The sequence below is a fragment of the Salmo salar genome, chromosome 05 (assembly GCF_965601325.2).
Source record: "Salmo salar chromosome 05, fSalSal1, whole genome shotgun sequence".
NCBI lineage: Eukaryota > Metazoa > Chordata > Actinopteri > Salmoniformes > Salmonidae > Salmo > Salmo salar.
Genome location: NC_138295.1, coordinates 41,843,341 through 41,865,841, shown reverse-complemented (window position 1 = coordinate 41,865,841; position 22,501 = coordinate 41,843,341). Strand labels below are relative to the sequence as shown.

The window sequence follows — 22,501 nt, the reverse complement described above, 5'->3', positions numbered from 1 at the left end:
AGGAGATGTGAACGCAATGAATTTCTTGAACAAAATGGGATTATGTGACCCAACAAGAAATGCAACCAATAGCCTATATGACTATGGCAAGTTAAAGCATTATAAGTATCAGTTACACTATTCTTGCATGCGCTTCATTTTAATTACAGTCATTATATCCAATGCTATATTCTTTGTGTAATGTTGTTGTTGCATGTAATGATTTAATTCCCAACCTCTTAGTGCATATGTTATTGGTATGTAGAGTAATTTCAGGCATATTTTCTGTTATGCTCAACAATGAAATAATACTATTTTATTTGTCTCATTAATCCTCTCAATCACAGGTTAAATATGTGCTTTGCTTTTGAAATCTTTTCCCCCCAAATATGTGCAGTTGTTCAACAATACACTTCTGTTGACAGCCTTACAAAATTAGGGCTAGTGAGTAACTTCCAGGGCATATCTGTAAGGTCACCATAAATCCTAACTGCCCTATCTGAGTAACCTCTATTTCTCCTTGTTTCGTAGGGAGTTTCTGTATTTATGGGTACATGAATCTAAGTTCCGGGGGCCCGATGCCTGTGATGGAGGAAGTAGATATCAGCGGCAGTGAGAGGTAAGGACAGTACACTGCATCAATGACCGCATGTGCTCTTGAAAAAATATATGGTAGTCAATGGAATGGAGTTATCAATGGAATACCTGTCTGAGCCAAGTTGATAGACATACTGATAAAGCCCTTCATAGCATCATAATGAAAAGGATACACATACAGTATACAATGTGAAATGTGCACATTGGATATTATTCACGATTTTTTCATTAATTGAAGTGTTGGCACGTAGTAGCGGCTAGGTGTCATACAATATAACACGTAAGGTAGAGTGAGGGATGGTGGTGGTATTGGAAGGCTTATGTCCCTGAGTCCATGGGGAAGGATGCCTGTGGTCAGCTTTGCAGAAACCAGAGGCTTCCTCCCCTGGCTGGCATCATCTTTCCCTGCTCCCTGCTTACCTTCTCAACGTACCCTCATTTGATATCCTGTGACAGGCTTCCTATCAGGAGGATAGGTTTCTATAGGAATATCCTTGAAATGGCATCATACAGAACATTAGCTTTTATGACACGAGCACTCCTTACATATAGACCCACTACCCCCAAGCCATAAGACTCCTGAACATCTAATCAAATTGCTACCCAGACTATTTGCAATGCCCCTCCCCCCTCCCCCCTCTTTTACACCGCTGCTACTCTGTTGTTATCATCTATGCATAGTCACTTTAATTACTCGACCTACATGTACATATTACCTCAACTAACCGGTACCCCCGCACATTGACTCTGTACCGGTACCCCCTGTATATAGTCTCGCTATTGTTATTTTACTGCTGCTCTTTAATTACTTGTTACTTTTATTTCTTATTCTCATCCATATTTTTTTTAACTGCATTGTTGGTTAGGGGCTCGAAAGTAAGCATTTCACTGTAAGGTCTACACCTGTTGTATTCGGCGCATGTGACTAATACAATTTGATATGATTTGATTACCCTCATGGCCTGGTCATAATTTTGACTACATGACATATAAATAATAGGTTTATAGCTGGTATCAGACGTATGCGTTAATAACGTGTTTCCAGTGTAGCCTACATGTGATTGTTGGTTTTTGGAGGAAAGCTTTAGAGACTGCTTTCATAGACAATGAGTGTATTAATTCAGCTCATGTGAATGTGGTCCTGATAAGCTGACTTGAAACCTATTGCAGAATGAAAAACTATGAAACATCCACTCATGTGTCCAGCCTGTGGTGCTGAATCGCTATAGTAATGCGCCTAACGAAGCTGTCAAAATCTCCATTGATAAAAACCCCCGGGATGGACTAGCAAATAATTATCAGCTCAAGCCGCAGAGAAAAGGCAGAGGCAGAGAAAGGCTGAGTTTTCCATTAGACATTGTTTGGACATATGTTTTATTAATGCCTTCTAGCGTGATGTATCACATCTGTCAGTGATATCAGAGCGCCTCACATATAACTTCACTCCCTTTCTACTAAAATGTTTCTTTACAGAGAGTGACTTACTTTTCCGGTGACGGGTTATAAATGAAAAATTGCAATCACATAAGACATTTGGCAGTACAAGAAGCCAGTGCTATGAAAAAATGTGAACTCTGACTGATGACTTTGCTGAAATTCATCATCTTTCCTGCCACAATTAACCCTTTACACTCGTGGGAATGTCCTATATGGGCTAAATTCAAATGTTTCTTACAGAAGGAATATGAAAAGCATATGCATAACCATGGTAGCAATTGAAAGGGAACAGTTTGGAGATTATGGAGATTATGGGAATAGTATTATACCAAAGGTTGAGGATACGAATCAAATGTTATTTGTCACATGTGCTGAATACAACACACCTTACAGTGAAATGCTTACTTACAAGCCCTTAACCAACAATGCAGTTTTAAGAAAAATAGGTGTTGAGTAAAAAAGAAATAAGTAAAAAATCTAAAATCGAAGAAACAAATAATTAAGAGCAGCAGTAAAATAACAGTAGCATGGCTATATACAGGGGGTACTGTTACAGAGTCAATGTACGGGGGCACCGGTTAGTCGAGGTAATTGAGGTAATATGTACATGTAGGTAGAGTTAAAGTGACTATGCATAAATAATAAACAGAGAGTAGCAGCAGTGTATAAGGGGGGGGGGGGGGGCGATGCAAATAGTCTGGGTAGCCATTTGATTAGCTGTTCAGGAGTCTTTTGGCTTGAAGCTGTTAAGAATCCTTTTGGACCCAGACTTGGCGCTCCAGTACCGCTTGCCATGCGGTAGCAGAGAGAACAGTCTATGACTAGGGTGGCTGGAGTCTTTGACAATTTTTAGGGCCTCCTCTGACACCGCCTGGTATAGAGGTCCTGGGTGGCAGGAAGCTTGGCCCCAGTGATGTACTGGGCTGTACGCACTACCCTCTGCAACCAATCAGGATGCTCTCGATGGGGCAGCTGTATAACGTTTTGAGGATCTGAGGACCCATGCCAAAACTTTTCAGTCTCCTGAGGGGGAATAGGCTTTGTCGTGCCCTCTTCACGACTGTCTTGGTGTGTTTGGACCATGATAGTTTGTTGGTGATGTGGACACCAAGGAACTTGAAGCTCTCAACCTGCTCCACTATAGCCCCGTCAATGAGATGGGGGCGTGCTCGGTCCTCCTTTTAGCATTCTCACATAGGTGTTCCTTTTGTCCAGGTGGGAAAGGGCAGTGTGGAGTGCAATAGAGATTTCATCATCTGTGGATCTGTTGGGACGGTATGCAAATTGAGTGGGTCTAGGTTTTCTGGGATAATGGTGTTGATGTGAGCCATGACCAGCCTTTCAAAGCACTTCATGGCTACAGACGTGAGTGCTACGGGTCAGAAGTCATTTAGGCAGGTTACCTTAGCGTTCTTGGGCACAGGGACTATGGTGGTCTGTTTGAAACATGTTGGTATTACAGGCTCAGTCAGTGACAGGTTGAAAATGTCAGTGAAGACACTTGCCAGTTGGTCAGTGCATGCTCCGTGTACACGTCCTGGTAATCCGTCTGGCCCTGCGGCCTTGTGAATGTTGACCTGTTTAAAGGTCTTACTCACATCGGCTACGGAGAGCGTGACCACACAGTTGTCCAGAACAGCTCTCATGCATGTTTCAGTGTTGCTTGCCACAAAGCGAGCATAAAAGTAATTTTGCTCGTCTGGTAGGCTCGTGTCACTGGGCAGCTCGTGGCTGTGCTTCCCTTTTGAAGTCTGTAATAGTTTGCAAGCCCTGCTACATCCGACGAGCGTTGGAGCCAGTGTAGTACGATTCAATCTAAGTCCTGCATTGACGCTTTGCCTGTTTGATGGTTCTACGGAGGGCTAAGCGGGATTTCTTATAAGCTTCTTCCCGCTTCTTGAAAGCGGCAGCTCTACCCTTTAGCTCAGTGCAGATGTTGCCTGTAATCCATGGCTTCTGGTTGGGGTATATGTACATACAGTCACTGTGGGGACGACATCATCGATGCACTTATTGATGAAGCCAGTGACTGATGTGGTGTACTCATCAATAACAGAACATTTTCCAGTCTGTGCTAGCAAAACAGTCCTGTAGCTTAGCATCTGCTTCATCTGACCACATTTTATTGACCGAGTCACTGGTGCTTCCTGCTTTAGTTTTTGCTTGTAAGCAGGAATCAGGAGGATAGAATTATGGTCAGATTTGCCAAATGGAGGGCGAGGGAGAGCTTTGTATGCGTCTCTGTGTTTGGAGTTAAGTTGGTCTCGAGTTTTTTTTCCCCTTGGGTTGCACATTTAACATGCTGGTAGAAATGAGGTAAAACCAATTTAAGTTTGCCTGCATTAAAGTCCCCGGCCACTTGGAGCGCCACCTCTGGATCAATGTTTTCCTGTTTGCTTATGGCCGTATACAGCTCATTGAGTGCGGTCTTAGTGTCAGTATCAGTTTGTGGTGGTAAATAGACGACTATGAAGAATATAGATAAAAACTCTCTTGGTAAATAGTGTGGTCTATAGCTTATCATGAGATACTCTGCATTAGGCGAGCAAAACCTCAAGACTTCATTAGATTTCATGCACCAGCTGTTGTTTACAAATATACATAGACCCACACCCCCTGTCTTACCAGAGGCGGCTGTCCTATCCTGCCGATACAGCTTTAAACCCACCAGCTGTATGTTATTCATGTCGTCAATCAGCCACGGCTCGGTGAAACATAAGATATTACAGTTTTTAATGTCCCGTTTGTAGAATATACGTGATAGTTCATCTATTTTATTATCCAATGATTGTACGTTGGCTAATAAGACCAATGGTAAAGGCAGATTACCTACTTGCCGTCAGATCCTTACAAGGCACCCCGACCTACGTCCCCAATATCTCTGTCTCTTTCTCCTGTGAATTATGGGGATGAGGGCCTTGTCGGGTGTCTGAAGTAAATCCTTTGCGTCCGACTCATTAAAGAAAAAATCTTCCTCCAGTACAAGGTGAGTAATGTCCTCATATCTAGAAGCTCTTTTCAGTCATAAGAGACGGTGGCAGAAACATTATGTACAACGGAAGTAGCAAATAATGCAACAAAAACACACACAATAGCACAATTGGTTAGGGGACCATAAAACGGCAGCCATCTTCTCTATATGTACAACAGTTCACCTGAAACAAGACTGAATTCAAACATTACACTGTTGTGTGCATTTTACATTCACTGAACTTTTCGCCGCATTTGTTGATAACGAAATCTGAAAATACTCTGGAAACATTCAATAACATGATAAGAAAATGCCTGAAAAATGTGGGGTAGGTGCACATAAAACAAAAAAAGGTTTGAGTGAGAGAACTAACTGCTATCTCCAAGTGGCCACACACCTCTCCAAAGTGTGCACAGTTCCTAAGTAATTTCAGCGCACTTTTATCACTCAAAGAAGTCTTCAACTATAATATACTTTTTGATCTCTCCTACTTAAGCTGTGCCATTGAGGAACTTGAGCAAGCACACTTGTAGTTGTTTTGTTTGCAACACTGCCCTGCATCAAACAATTACTGTTGTTGTTTACACGATCTAAAAACACTCCATTAGAAATCGCAATATGGGTCAGGTGGACATCATTTGAAAGCTTATTCTATTGCCGACACGACTAGTTAAGTTAGAAAATACGATATTACAGTGTTTGGCCTTCACAATGCAATTCAGGGAAACATATCGTAATTTTGGTGCACATAGAATGGAGTCATGAGTGCGTACCGTTTACAGCATTTCGCTCCCTCAGTCCACAATTTGTTTTGCAAAAGTTGCCCAATTAGCAGGAGGGGGCAACTTCCTGTCCTGTGCTCAAGTTCAGAAAGGCTGTCACTCAAAACCCATACAGGGCTATGAAGCACAGCCAGAGCTCTCACGTCATGTATAGCATGTTAATGTACAGTCACTACGTTCCAATTTAGGCATTTATCGGTGCCAAAAATCTGCCATTTTCAACCTAGGTACAAGTGTAAAGGGCTACCTAAAATTAAGCCATGGTCTGCTGCATGTTTTAATGTAGGGATTTCATTCCAGAGTACTTTGATACAGCCTCACCGGACTGCAGCTGTGCGATAAAGTCTTACTGTATTTCTCAGTGAACTTGAATGATATTGTGGATAGAGCCACACACTAGTGCCAGATTTACCACCACTGTGACTTCCCTGTGTGTAGATGATTGAGATTTAACAGGTTGGGTTGCCGCACCTGGAGGGGGGATTATTTGTAAGGTAATAAATGTGAAAGATTAGGGGTGGATAATTGCTTGCTCATGATCTCCTGGCAGTATGTGCTGCTAATGCTGTACTAACTGTCTTGATTATTTCTGGAGGACACAATGTTTTCTTTGTCAGCTTTTTCATTATTTCCACTGACATTACGTGTACCGCGGAAATAATTAGAATTCATTTACTTCATTGTCTTTGTTGAAGTTAGGACACACATTAGGACAACATATTGCTGAATTGTTCAAATACAGATGTCGGATCTTAACGTAACTTAATAATCACTCTTTTGTTGTAGAGAATTTTCCAGATGCATCAGGAAATTCAAATGAGCCTCATCACTGGCTGAAAATGAGCAGTTCTCTTTCTCTCCATGCGTGGGCATTGGGATCATGGCTTTCTATCAAAATTATGTTCTCTCGCGTTCACTCAAATGCAAGGCCTAGGTCCTATTACTGCAACATTCAAATGTACAAAAATGTATCTGAAAACCATCGTTTTATATAGCTTAATAAAACAAGATAGATATTGATCTCCACTAGGCTACGCCACAGAAGTGTCTAGTATATCCTTAGGTTACTAATTAACTAAAAATGCTGTTAAATTGTGGCGTGGGGTGGTATAGTGGGTAGGGCTGCTACAATCAACACGCACATATAGGCCAACCGTCTGGATTCGATTCTGGCCCATGCACTTCTAGCACAAATAACTCAGTCCCCCAATTGACTTCAAGTAGTTACACGTTTCATATGTACAGTCCACGGTTATTTTACACCCGGTCCTGATAGGAAATGACCATACCAGACACTTTTGGATAACATAAATAGGAAACAAATAAAATAATAACAGTCAGTAGGCTACACAAACATTAGTTTCCATTCATACAAAGTGTCGGGTAAATTGCCACAGTAGATTTGGCGTGGTAAACGAGGAAATAGTTGATTTCTTTTGTACGGAATGCTTGTCAAATAGATAAATCACCCTTAGTCTGTTCAAAAAGGACTAAGTTGTTGCGATGACAACACCAACCAGAGGGCGAACATAGCATCTTTCAGGGAGCTGTAATGAGGTGACCAATAATGGTTGCAATTAAGATCAGCTGTGCAGGTGAATTTAGCACGTATCGGTGGTTTAACAAGACCAGCTGGCAATAATAAGGTTGCTACCTGTTGAGGCAGAATTTCCAGGCAGGACCCAATCCCATGTATCCATCGCCGGGAGGCTATCCCTTAACACCTTGCGGCGTAGCAAAAAAATGATTGACGGCGGACAGAAGACCACACTTGGGAGAACATTTTCCAGAAATCCACAAAATGTAAGTATAACATTTATTCGCCAAATGATGACATTTTCAAGAAATTACTTTCATATCAATTGTGAATTAAAATGTTAAGTAACTGGTGATTATCATCCCATTGCCAAGCTAGCTAATACATTGGACACGATAGCTAGCCAGAAGGCGATCTCATCCTGCTAATCGGCTGTTTTAGAGATGAACTAAATTAGCTAATCGTATATTCAGCAATGTGTCAATTGTGAAGACCCAGAGTTTTTAAATAGTTTCTTCCCATTTGTTTCCAGAGACTAAAGTGGCACCTGATCACGTTTCACTCCATTGTATTGGCTTGACAGGAGAAAAACAGTTCTGCACGACTCGTTTGGAAGTAAGACAGTTCAACAACTTCTGATGAAAAACGTAGGACATTCAGCCAGCTGTGTTCTGTTCATTCTAGGCTTGTTAGCCAGCCAAGTTATTATGCATTCTGTTGAGTCTGTTTTGCTATTATGCAGTGTCTGTTTACCTAGCTAACATGATCTTGCTACTTTCCCTTCCCCTATTGTGTTGCACCATTGGGGTTGGTGTTACTGGTTAAAATTAGAGGCTGTTATTCTACTCTTACTGTAAACAACTTAATCAAGCCTAAAAATATGCAAAACTGTTAACAAAACGATTGCACATTAAAGGCAGTTGTGGCTTCAGCAACAATTTGAGCAGTGAGGTTAATGTCTCACCCTTTGTTTTTACTTACTCCAGGTTGAATGATATTCCACCCTGCAGATGTAAGGAACTTGTTATGAACCTTCCAGCCACCAGGATAATCACCATATCCCAGGATATTATTTAGGAGTGGTCCAACCTCACAATGTTAGAAATAGATTCACCCATGATATTATTTATCATGCAGATTTGTCAGGACATTGTAATTTATAAAGTTAATTCTGAAATATGATATCTGCCCCAGGGGATTCAGTTTAGGCCCCAATTAGGTGTTAGTGAAGGGCTGAAAAAACAACAACTGTAAACTCCTGTCTCAAATAAGACCTGAAGTCAATCAGGAAAATCATGGAGTGAGTAGGTGTGTCCATCATTTTGACATATGTGTGTGTGTGTATATATATATATATATATATATATATATATATATATATATATATATATATATATATATATTGGACATGTTATCCTTCATCACATGCAACTATTTATTTTGTATCCATTGCATTTAGCTTACATTAGGAAGTAGCCTAGGCAGTCTAATCTAGTTACAGTAGATTGCATCGTATCACCTTTCAATATTATTAACGAATATGAAACCATGTTAACTAGAACATATAACTTAATAATATTCATGGGTGTCATATTTGTATGACTATCACAATGCAAGCCTACTCATTAGAAAAATACAGCAGCTCTAATGCAATATTAGCTTCACAATGAAACACCACTATTCTTAAACAGTCAGTGAAATAGCTTATTTAACCTGTAAATGAAAATCGTAGCCTGTATGATATCATGCATACAAACTTGTCATGTCCACAACAATGGAGCAGCAAACCAAGCAACATACGAGAGGAGGACCCCGTACCGTAGGATAATAATTCTGGTCGGTGTCAACTTCATTCATAATTCAGGTACTGAGGAGCTCGATTCAGTTACTTGTTAATCTGTTATTCGTGTCAGATGTTTCCATTTTGGGATATCCTTGCTGCACAATTTTCCTACTGCAATGAAATGGGTAATATTAAGATCCGACATCTGTACATAGTAGTACTCTAACTGTTTTCTAGTAATTCTATAGGCAGACTCTTTAAAAAAAAAAAAAGGTGCTACCTAGTACCTAAAAGGGTTATTCAACTGTTCCCATAGGATAACCTTTTGAAAAAGCCTTTTTGACTCCAGATAGAACCCTTTTGCGTTTCATGTAGAACAGTTCACACAGAGTGTTCTACGTTGAACCTAAAATAATTCTGCTATGGGGACAGCCGAAGAACACTTTTTGAACCCTGTATTTCTTGTGCAATTCTTGAGTAAGCTGCACAGGGTCATAACAGTTTATGGTAGTTTATTTGTCTTGTGGTTTCCGGGTAGGAGAATCCACACTGTACGTACAGTATATGAGACAATGATTGTGAAAGATACAAACACAGGACATCAGTAAAGGAAACCCAGTCTTTCATTTCCTCAACAGTGACGACGAGAAATAACCTCTCACTCAACGTCAACAAAAAGGAGATGATCGTGGACTTCAGGAAACAGCAGAGGCAGCATCCCCCCATCCACATCGACAGGACAGTAGTGGAGAAGGTGGAAAGTTTTAAGTTCCTCAGCGTACACATCACGGACAAACTGAAAAGGTCCACCCACACAGTGTGGTGAAGAAGGCGCAACAGCGTAGCCTAAAAACACCTCTTCAACCTCAGGAGGCTGAAGAAATTTGGCTTGTCACCTAAAACACTCAAACTTTTTCAGATGCACAATCGAGAGCATCCTGTCGGGCTGTATCACAGCCTGGTACGGCAACTGCTCCGCCAACTACTGCAAGGCTCTCCAGAGGGTAGTGCTGTCTGCACAACGCATCACCGGGGGCAAACTACCTGCCCTCCAGGACACCTACAGCACCCGATGTCACAGGAAGGCCACAAAGATCATCAAGGACATCAACCACCCAAGCCACTGCCTGTCAGTACAGGTCAGTACAGGTGCATCAAAGCTGGGACCGAGAGACTGAAAGACAGCTTCTATCTCAAGGCCTTCAGACTGTTAAACAACCATCACTAACATAGTGGATGCTGCTAACATAGACTCAAATCTCTTGCCACTTTAATACCTTTATTAAATCCATTTACTAAATGTATCACTAGTCACTTTAAATAACTCCACTTTAATGTCTACATATCCTACATTACTCACTTCATATGTATATACAGTATTCGATACCATCTACTGCTTCTTGCCTATGCCACACGGCCATCACTCATCCATATATTTATATGTACATATTCTTATTCATTCCTTTACATTTGTGTGTATTAGATAGTCGTTGTGAATTTGTTAGATTACTTGTTAGATATTACTGCACTGTCGGAACTAGAAGCACAAACATTTCCCTACACTCACATTAACATCTGCTAACCATGTGTATGTGACCAATACAATTTGATTTGAACTAAGAAGTGTATGCTTATGTAGTCTCATCCTGTCATATCATATTTTATTACTAAGATCCAGCCAATGAATTTAATGAGCTGTTGAATGCGGTGAGCTTGCTCTGTCGCCTACCTCTATTGACATTAGAGTGGGAGTTCATGTGTGGGTCATCTGAATGACGATGTGTAGAGGTCAAAAGCAGCTCTTTGTAAAGAAAGGTCCGGTTCGGAGTCAATAACTCCTGCAATGTGACAGTTTTTCATGTGCTGGATTGATAGGAAAAAAGAAGAGTATCACCAAAGGCACATGATTGCATTATATTGGACTGCTGCCAAATAATAGTATGCCGTCTAGGTTTATTACTTATATAAATCATGCAACGCCATTCTAATTTTATGTGTAGTTTATGACTGCTCAAACTTTTGCGCTTGATGGGCCAAAATATAATCTGAGTGGTGGGATGCGGGCCGAACAAATAATACTGTACATTATCTATTTAGAAATATAAAAGGTAAATAGCTTTTTAGGGTCTTTTAAACACTGGCCTTTTAGTAATTAATCATAAAACCACACTTCAAACATGAATCAAGTTGTAATCATATAACTGACATCTAACAACACATTCTGATGACCAGTATTAAAAATGTCACCATGTTGGCACAGAAACTGCAACCAAGTTGCTATGGGTAGGCAACAACACGTCTGCCACGCTGATCCTCAACACTGGGGCCCCACAGGGGTTCTTGCTTAGTTCCCTCCTGTACTCACTATTCACCCACGACTGCGTGGCCAAACACGACTTCCAACACCATTTAAGTTTGCTGATGACACAACAGTGGTAGGTCTGATCACCGACAATGATGAGACAGCCTATATGGAGGAGGTCAGAGACCTGGCAGTGTGGTGCCAGGACAACAACTTATCCCTCAATGTGAGCAAGACAAAGGAGCTCATCGTGGACTACAGGAAAAGGTGGGCGGAACAGGCCCCCATTAACATCGACTTGGCTGTAGTGGAGCGGGTTGAGAATTTCAAGTTCCTTGGTGTCCACATCACCAATGAACTATCATGGTCCAAACACAAGACAGTCCAAACACAACAGCACCTTTTCCCCATCAGGAGACTGAAAAGATTTGGCATGGGTCCCCAGATCCTCAAAAAGTTCTACAGCTGCACCATCGAGAGCATCCTGACCGGTTGCAACACTGCCTGGTATGGCCACTGCTCGTCATCTGACCGTAACGAGGTACAGAGGGTAGTGCATACTGCCCAGTACATCACCATGGCCAAACTTTCTGCCATCCAGGACCTATATACTAGGCGGTGTCAGAGGAAAGCCCAAAAATTGTCAAAGACTCCAGTCACCCAAGTCATAGACTGTTCTTTCTGCTCCCGCACAGCACGTGGTACCGGAGTGCCAAGTCTAGGACCAGAAGGCTCCATAACAGCTTCTACCAACAAGCAATAAGAATGCTGAACAATTAATCAAATGGCCACCTGGACTATTTATATTGACTATTTGTTTTTTACACTGCTGCTACTCGCTGTTTATCTATGCATCGTCACTTCACCCATACCTACATGTACAAATTGCCTTGAATAACCTGTACCCCCGCACATTGACTCCCCATGTATATAACCTCGTTATTGTTATTTTATTGTCTTACTTTTTTATAATGTTTTACTTTAGTTTATTTGGTAAATATTTTCTTAACTCTTTCTTGAACTGCACTGTTGGTTAAGGGCTTGTAAGTAAGCATTTCACGATAAGGTCTACACCTGTTGTATTCGGCGCATGTCCACTTTTTTGTTGTTCACATGGAACAGATTCCCCCCCCGTCCCCCCCTGTCCCTTCAAAACATCCCCTGCGTTGTAAAGTAAAATAATAGCTGAAAGCTCCAACTGTTCAAAAGCTAGAGCCAAATTTGTAGGAAGAAAACAGAAACCACTCTGCTTGTTCCAACCGCTATCGGAGGTTACTCATGTAACCGCGGTTCTGTGAACTTGGCATGGACATTCACTCGACTACAATTTTTTGGGGTGTGTTTTCTTTGGGCAGGCCAAACCAAACATCGTCCCCAGTTGGGTCAGCCCTTTTATAGATTATGCAAAGGCATGTTTGTTTGATAATTATTCATGTTTTTTCCCCGATAATTTCTATTTAGTAATTTATGACATGATTATCCCTCCAGAGTTATATCTTGCAGCCACATACATATGGCGGCCGTCATACATGCATTTTCAATGTGGTCGCTCTGGTTACACTCAGATAAGTGAAGGATAACCAACGAGGGGCTATGGGTTCTGTGGAAAATAATGCACAACGTGGAAGGTGTGTGCCATGACAAACAGAGGATAAATTATTTGCAGGTAGAAATGTGATCAACATCCACTGAAGTTGCTAGCAAATGTACTAGATAGGTACAGTTGTTCCCTTCAGTACAGTAGTTGGGTCATTCCACTTAGGTGCCTTTTTGAGTAGTGTAACTTGGTGAAAAAAAAACGTTTTTCACTTAATTTTAACATTATGTCATAAAGAGCATATGTTCAACTTAATAAAATAACATATCCCATCTCAAGAGATTAAATAAATTGTCCATAGTAAGTGCCAAATAAAGAAACAGGGTTGACAACTTCTTCTTAAATCATCCATAAATCCCCTTGTGACAGGAGAAATTGAAGCTTGTGTGTGCAACAGGTAGGGGAAATTGAATGAAAGTTTCACTAAGAAATTGAAATTGTTAAATCATTTCTAGCCTGTCAATCTACGGGTAAGAGTGTTGAAGTGTTATGCTTGACCAGCTCAGTTTTCCACCATAAAACTAAAGGAAATGCCCCAAATGAGTATAACCAGCTCACCTGCTTTTTCGCGGATGTAACTATTAGATGTTAAACATTTCAAAAGGAATAGTTTCACCATATTAAAATGAGAGTTCAGTTCACATAACAGGGTTGGCCATAAAATGAGGGACAGGTTTTTTTTCCACTTAAAATAAATCAATAATCACATGAAATAAATAATAATCAACAAAATAACTAGGGATTTACAATGATAGTGAACTTGAGTAAATGTTGAGATTAAGTGGGTTAAAATGCAGAATTTTGGCACTTTAGCAATCTTTATTCACATAAAATATCTGATTTATTTAATTGACCATGTGGTCTACATTAAAGTGCACTTCATTTAATATAACAGGCTTTTAAAATGCACAATTTCTACTTAAAATAGCAAAGGGACACAAAGAATAAAACGACCCAGTTAACAGAGCTATGGATGCAAGGACTGACCCTTCATGATGTAAAAATTATAGTTTTAACCATGTTTTGAGGCCGATACATTAGTGTTTGTTTACATTTACTTTGTTTGCAAACATTAGAGTAAAGCAAGCTTACATTTTGGGTTCTGACGGGGTAGGACAGTTGAACTAAGCTCAAGTTATATTCTTCAAGAATCAATGTGTAAATATCATAAATTTACAAGTCCAAAAATGCATGTAGCAACTGCAGATTGCTTCTTTAATTCTTTTTTTTTCAAATGTGACCCACCACCTGGATTCGGTCCTATGTAGCAACATTTGAAATAATGTTTTTTTTTACACTGGAAAAAAACTAGACTCAGAGCTAGACAATTGTATATCATACACTGCAGTTGAGGAACAATAGGAAAGTTGATAAACTTGTAACCCCTCTATTGAGAAAATTGCCTATGATTGATTTGGTACACCTACTGGAGATCTCCTCTTTGTCTACACCCTTTCAGCATTGTTCACACCCTCTTAAGCCTTAGTCACACCCATCTCTTTAAGGATTCACATGTGAGGCCATGTGCTAAACGGAGTGAATACAGTAGTGTAGTAAACAGCCAAAGTTTTCAAGACTAAAAGTGGTGAAAGTAGAAGCAAAAAGTAGTATGAAAAATACACTTTAACTAGTCCTTCGTTTATATCCTAATCTGACTTTGGTGCAGGTCATGTTGTTCTTCACATTACCGTCTATGGTAAATACACACTATGTCAAATAAAAGCTATGTTTATTTGTCACATGCACAGGATGCAGAAGGTGTAAATGGCACAGTGAACTGGTTACTTGCATAGTGGAGTCTTTTGTTTAGTGACAAAGCTAGATAGCTATCTGCCTAACCAATCAACCATAACCCCAACTCATACTAATATGCACCATGCATGAATCTGCAGGTAGCTAAAGCTAACCAACTAGGTTCAATGTTAGCTAGCTAGTTAGCATTAGTCTATAACTAGCAATGCAAATGGTTTCTGAGATCCAAATAATATTACTACACAGATCATACACACAACTTTAGCTTGCGAGCCAGCCAGCTAACGTTAGCTAGATAGACTAGCTAACAGCATGCTTTCACTTGCAATGAAAATGACTTTCTGACAAAATTAGAAACGTATAATATCTGAAAATGTAGTTAGACTCTTACCCATATACATGGATGAACACTTCTCCCTCTGTCATGGATGCCATGGTTGCCCTTAGTTTGAAGATGTAATCCGGAGACAGGTGTTTTATACAACAGCCTCCTGTGTTCTCTTTTCGACTTTCTCTGCATTTGGCAATCATCTCTCTGCTTCCACTGGGCATTCCACTGATTTCAAAACTCGGTCAACTTCTTCCGTGAGAACAACACTGTTGATTGCCATTTCTTCACCCATCACGGTCTTCAGAAGTCTCTACAATCTCAGGTTCAATGAAAATGTTTTTACCTAAATTAGGTATTTTGTTATCGTCTGATTCATTTTCAGAGCCAGAGAAAGTCAGCACGGAATGATTGTCCTCCAGAAAGTAGTCCATCACAACTTTTCCCCACTGATCTGTGTCGATAGCGCTATTAACTTCAGGGCAGCAATGCAACACCTTTTTAGTTCTTCATGATATCTTTAAAAAAAAGCAGCGGTAAAAAGGATTATCCACACATACTGAGCAGCTCATGTTATAGACAGAAGCTTGCTACATGGCAGACCAATCTGAACTCATCTCTCGGGCATGTCCAGCACATCCATTATCTCAGCCAATCATGGCTAGTGGGAAAGTTCATGTATTTTTCCGTGGCTAAACCACTTAGGCTCGTACAATTGTATTTATATTTACAGATGGCATACACCTTTGTTATTAAAGCACATGAAAGTTCACATGTTCTAGAAGGAATTTTGGGCCAAAAAAACACATTTTGATATAAAAAAACAACGTTCAAATGCCTCTCCTGTGAAGTAGTGACATGCCTAGCTTCTTGAAACAGGTCACAAATGAAACATAAGAAATTCAATTAATTGTTGGAATGGCTGTTGCTAATTAAATGTAATCGAATCAGTTCTATAGTATAATTTGTGTTGTGCATTACTGAACAAAGCTTTTCATATATGTAATTACACTGCTCAAAAAAATAAAGGGAAAACTTAAACACAATGTAACTCCAAGTCAATCACACTTCTGTGAAATCGAACTGTCCACTTAGGAAGCAACACTGATTGACAATAAATGTCACATGCTGTTGTGCAAATGGAATAGACACAGGTGGAAATTATAGGCAATTAGCAAGACACCCCCAATAAAGGAGTGGTTCTGCAGGTGGTGACCACAGACCACTTCTCACTTCCTATGCTTCCTGGCTGATGTTTTGGTCACTTTTGAATGCTGGCAGTGCTTTCACTCTAGTGGTAGCATGAGACGGCGTCTACAACCCACACTAGTGGCTCAGGTAGTGCAGCTCATCCAGGATGGCACATCAATGCGAGCTGTGGCAAGAAGGTTTGCTGTGTCTGTCAGCGTAGTGTCCAGAGCATGGAGGCGCTACCAGGAGACAGGCCAGTACATCAGGAGACGTGGAGGAGGCCATAGGAGGGCAACAACCCAGCAGCAGGACCGCTACCTCCGCCTTTGTGCAAGGAGGAGCAGGAGGAGCACTGCCAGAGCCCTGCAAAATGACCTCCAGCAGGTCACAAATGTGCATGTGTCTGCTCAAACGGTCAGAAACAGACTCCATGAGGGTGGTATGAGGGCCCGACGTCCACAGGTGGGGGTTGTGCTTACAGCCCAACACCGTGCAGGACGTTTGGCATTTGCCAGAGAACACCAAGATTGGCAAATTCGCCACTGGCGCCCTGTGCTCTTCACAGATGAAAGCAGGTTCACACTGAGCACATGTGACAGACGTGACAGGGTCTGGAGACGCCGTGGAGAACGTTCTGCTGCCTGCAACATCCTCCAGTATGACCGGTTTGGCGGTGGGTCAGTCATGGTGTGGGGTGGCATTTCTTTGGGGGGCCGCACAGCCCTCCATGTGCTCGCCAGAGTTAGCCTGACTGCCATTAGGTACCGAGATGAGATCCTCAGACCCCTTGTGAGACCATATGCTGGTGCGATTGGCCCTGGGTTCCTCCTAATGCAAGACAATGCTAGACCTCATGTGGCTGGAGTGTGTCAGCAGTTCCTGCAAGAGGAAGGCATTGATGCTATGGACTGGCCCGCCCGTTCCCCAGACCTGAATCCAATTGAGCACATCTGGGACATCATGTCTCGCTCCATCCACCAATGCCACGTTGCACCACAGACTGTCCAGGAGTTGGCGGATGCTTTAGTCCAGGTCTGGGAGGAGATCCCTCAGGAGACCATCCGCCACCTCATCAGGAGCATGCCCAGGCGTTGTAGGGAGGTCATACAGGCACGTGGAGGCCACACACACTACTGAGCCTCATTTTGACTTGTTTTAAGGACATTACATCAAAGTTGGATCAGCCTGTAGTGTGGTTTTCCACTTTAATTTTGAGTGTGACTCCAAATCCAGACCTCCCGGGGTTGATAAATTGGATTTCCATTGATTATTTGTGTAATTTTGTTGTCAGCACATTCAACTATGTAAAGAAAAAAGTATTTAATAAGATTATTTCATTCATTCAGATCTAGGATGTGTTATTTTAGTGTTCCCTTTATTTTTTTTAGCAGTGTATATACAGTACCAGTCAAAAGTTTGGACACACCTACTCATTCAAGAGTTTTTCTTTATTTTTACTATTTTTGTAGAATAATAGTGAAAAACAGAAAGGAAAACGTTGCACAATGCTGCTCATGCTCCCAGGTGTTATTTATGTACAACAATGTTCCGACCCTTAGATCTTCATCAGGCATCCATATCCCAGGTGGGGGTGGAAGGTCCTATATATAGGGGCAGTACTCAGTGACATCACTTCCTGAAACAGGAGGTAAAACATGTACAACATAGGTTCACAATATGAATATTCAATGTATCAAAATATATGATCATACACAAGGAATGTGATTCAAATGTACAGTAATATACATACACATACAATATTCAATTGGGATAAAAAAAAAACACAATTTGTACATATTGAAACTATAAAAACTGTTTCAAGTCAAACTCCTCATTAAGGCCAAGAGTTGACAGTGTGTAGAGCCTGTGGATCCAGAAAGATTCCCTTTGAAGAAGTTTCCTCTCAATGTTCCCTCCCCTGCGTGACATCTTGACCATTTTTATTCCAATGTATCTCAGAGAACTAATAGGATGTCCAGCTTGTACAAAATGAAAAGCAACCGGTGGGTAATCAGATTTAACCACAACGTCTCTCACATTTGGGGTCTTTCAAAAACCATACGTGGGGGATATTTAAAAATGGGTTTCAATGGTGGGTCAGTATCAGTGGAGGCTGGAGACTTGAAAAATGTAGGAAGGTGGGAGACCTATGGTATAGGCGCTAAACACATGGAGATGTCAAAGTGTGTTTCAAAAATCGTCAGAAGAGTAATTATTTTAACCTAAAGCATTTAATAAAGACATTTGTAGTACAATATTATGAGGAATGGGAATGAGAGGGCTACTTACAGTGTTTGGAAGGGATCACAGCAGTGATTGAATGAGGATATGAGGCATAAGTTCCGATGTTCAGAGCCTTGACTTCAGTGCAGGACAGGATTTGTCTGGGAAGACAAAAAACAATAACATAACACACTACACAGTTAGACCAAAGAGCTAAGAATGAGTTAGTCCAAGCAAGGAATAAAATCACTGATGTCTAATAATGTGTTTGTGTATGTGATTGACTCTACATAGAGTAATGAGAGAAAATTGATAGGGGTACTCACAGTGCTTGGAGAGGAAACATTCAGTGTGCCAGTGGATGAGCGGGCACATGAGACATGGCTTCAGTTCATGTCAGGACAGAGTTGACAATGGTAGTAGAGTGGATTGGTCATCACCTCTTAATCAGGGAACAGGAGGGGACTTACAGTGAGGGAAAAAAGTATTTGATCCCTTGCTGATTTTGTACGTTTGCCCACTGACAAAGAAATTATCAGTCTTTAATTTTAATGGTAGGTTTATTTGAACAGTGAGAGACAGAATAACAACAAAAAAATCCAGAAAAACGCATGTAAAAAATGTTCTAAAATGATTTGCATTTTAATGAGGGAATTAAGTATTTGACCCTTTTGCAAAACATGACTTAGTACTTGGTGGCAAAACCCTTGTTGGCAATCACAGACGTCAGACGTTTCTTGTAGTTGGCCACCAGGTTTGCACACATCTCAGGAGGGATTTTGTCCCACTCCTCTTTGCAGATCTTCTCCAAGTCATTATGGTTTCGAGGCTGACGTTTGGCAACTCGAACCTTCAGCTCCCTCCACAGATTTTCTATGGGATTAAGGTCTGGACACTGGCTAGGCCACTCCAGGACCTTAATGTGCTTCTTTTCGAGCCACTCCTTTGTTGCCTTGGCTGTGTGTTTTGGGTCATTGTCATGCTGGAATACCCATCCACGACCCATTTTCAATGCCCTGGCTGAGGGAAGGAGGTTCTCACCCAAGATTTGATGGTACATGGCCCCATCCATCGTCCATTTGATGCGGTGAAGTTGTCCTGTCCCCTTAGCAGAAAAACACCCCCAAAGCATAATGTTTCCACCTCCATGTTTGACAGTGGGGATGTTGTTCTTGGGGTCATAGGCAGCCTTCCTCCTCCTCCAAACACGGCGAGTTGAGTTGATGCCAAAGAGCTCCATTTTGGTTTCATCTGACCACAACACTTTCACTCAGTTGTCCTCTGAATCATTCAGATGTTCATTGGCAAACTTCAGACGGGCATGTACATGTGCTTTCTTGAGCAGGGGGACCTTGCGGGCGCTGCAGGATTTCAGTCCTTCACGGCGTAATGTGTTACCAATTGTTTTCTTGGTGACTATGGTCCCAGCTGCATTGAGATCATTGACAAGATCCTCCCGTGTAGTTCTGGGTTGATTCCTCACCGTTCTCATGATCATTGCAACTCCAAGAGGTGAGATCTTGCATGGAGCCCCAGGCCGAGGGAGATTGACAGTTCTTTTGGGTTTCTTCCATTTGCGAATAATCAGACCAACTGTTGTCACCTTCTCACCAAGCTGCTTGGCGATGGTCTTGTAGCCCATTCCAGCCTTGTGCAGGTCTACAATCTTGTCCCTGACGTCATTGGAGAGCTCTTTGGTCTTGGCCATGGTGGAGAGTTTGGAATCTGATTGATTGATTGCTTTTGTGGACAGGTGTCTTTTATACAGGTAACAAACTGAGATTAGGAGCACTCCCTTTAAGTTAAGAGTGTGCTCCTAATCTCAGCTCGTTACCTGTATAAAAGACACCTGGAAGCCAGAAATCTTTCTGATTGAGAGGGGATCAAATACTTATTTCCCTCATTAAAATGCAAATCTATTTATAACATTTTTGACATGCGTATTTCTGGATTTTTTTGTTGTTATTCTGTCTCTCACTGTTCAAATAAACCTACCATTAAAATTATAGACTGATAATTTCTTTGTCAGCAGGCAAACATACAAAATCAGCAGGGGATCAAATACTTTTTTTCCCTCACTGTAGCTGGAAATACAAAGAGCAGATACGTTCCATTACTGCTGCGCCATCTTATGGTTTGAAAAAGTTTATCCGTGAAGTTAAACACAGAGTTCACATCTCGCCCACTTGACACATCAAAGTAGCCCAAGAAACATTCCTGAATAACGCCTTGATCATCCACATACCTGACTATAACTGACAACTGCAAGCAGACTGGTGGCACCATAGGTCCCAGAGCGGGGGGTGGGGGAGGGGGGATTTTTACCAACTGGGGCCCAGAGTATTTCCTTAGCCGTTTACCTAACCAGGAAAACTCTGGGCCCTATAAGGTATGACAGTGATAAGTCAGTTGTAAAAATATTTTATAAGGGCTATGATGGGACCAGTTTTTCCAAATCAGGTCACATGGTTTTAAAAAACAGAAAAAAAACTCTTGGCCCTGGGGGGATGAAAACCTTGTCAAACTGCAGAAATCTTATACTTGTTCATATTAATTATATTTAGACTAGATTAGGAAGGGGATTTCCTCTACTGATAGACAATAGAACTCACAGGGCTGAACTTGCTTTATGAATGTTTGCATCATGCAGTTCTATGTAACTGTAGGCCCTATAAAAAATGTACTCACTTCTGTCATCACTATGTTGATTGATTAATTCCAGTTAATACTTTTGAATATAAACCAAATTTGATCACATTCACATTTTCTCCTGACACACAAATGGACTAGAAATACATAATGTTACCAATTAGTTTACCCTGACCAAATGGACAGCGCACATTGGATGTATGCAGCTGCTCTTATTAGTAGCAAACATTTGATCAGACTGAAAAATTGTCTCGTTTTCATCCCATACAGAATGTCAGATCTCAAATGTTTAGGTGTAGCCTAGCCGCAACATTTATATCATCAGTTTTTGCATGTGTCTGTCCAGAGTGATGATGTGTTATCTTTGCTAAATAAATACTGGAGGAAAGTGGAAAGCCTACTTGAGTGCACTCAAAACAATGTGCTGCGTCAACCTCTCTTTTTAATCTTTTAATGGATGATGAAAGGGGTTCGAACACATAAAACCCCCATAATGCTCTGTGGCACAATCCCAATACAACTCACTAGGTTCATTCTCTGATCCTAATTCTATGATTGCATGGACAACATGTCAGTTCATACTACAAAAGTTTTGATTGGTTGGAGGATGTCCTCTGGAAGTGGTCATAATTACCATGTATGTCTATGGAAGGAGTGAGGCCTACGAGCCTCCTAGGTTTTGTATGGAAGTCAATGTAGCCAGAGGAGGACGGAAGCTAGCTGTCTTTCCGGCTATACCATGGTGCTACCCCAGACAGTGCTTTTGAAGTTACTGTAGACCTTCATTGCAAAACAATGTATTTTAACAATTATTTGGTGATGTGTAACCAAATAAATATACCTTCTACTCCTTGTAGTCTGCAGTATCACACACAAACTTTTTTCCGCTTGTTTGTCTTTGTCTCCTCCGCAAGATTGTCAAAAATGTTTTCAACATTGGTCAGAATGTTCTCTCTTTTGTCCTTATCGGTGATCTTGCTTTCTTGATCAACATTTAACTGTGTCACTTGCTCTCTAGTCGTGCTCAATTGTTCTGTCACTTCTTGTATGGTGAGCGCCATTGAATCAAACAAAGCATTTATTAAGAATCTCGCACCATCTGCCACAAAAAGAGGGATTGTTCGAACCAAGAGCAGGTGCTTTCTGTATCCATAATCCTCGTGGAATTATTTTATTCCTTAGATAATCACGTAAGGTGACTGCATGATAATATTGTTTTGTCTCACGGATTCGTCGATTCTTGAGAGATGTGATGAGTTTGCCTACAACTCCAGCACCTGCGGAAAGTTCCTGGATGTGCGTATGTTCTTCAGCTTTTGTAGTATAAAGTGACGACATCAAAACTATGAAATAATGGGATCATGTAGTAATCA

General features: G+C 41.1%; 1 protein-coding gene across 1 annotated transcript in view; it reads left to right on the top strand.

Moving 5' to 3' along the window:
• The window catches only part of LOC106604930 (5-hydroxytryptamine receptor 4), a 162,207-nt gene that overhangs the window by 41,707 nt on the left and 97,999 nt on the right, over positions 1-22,501 (top strand). Inside the window, exon 2 of the mRNA XM_014200070.3 lies at positions 511-598. Coding sequence (XP_014055545.1) covers positions 534-598 — 65 coding nt within the window. The 5' untranslated portion in view covers positions 511-533. The remainder of the gene's footprint in view (positions 1-510; positions 599-22,501) is intronic.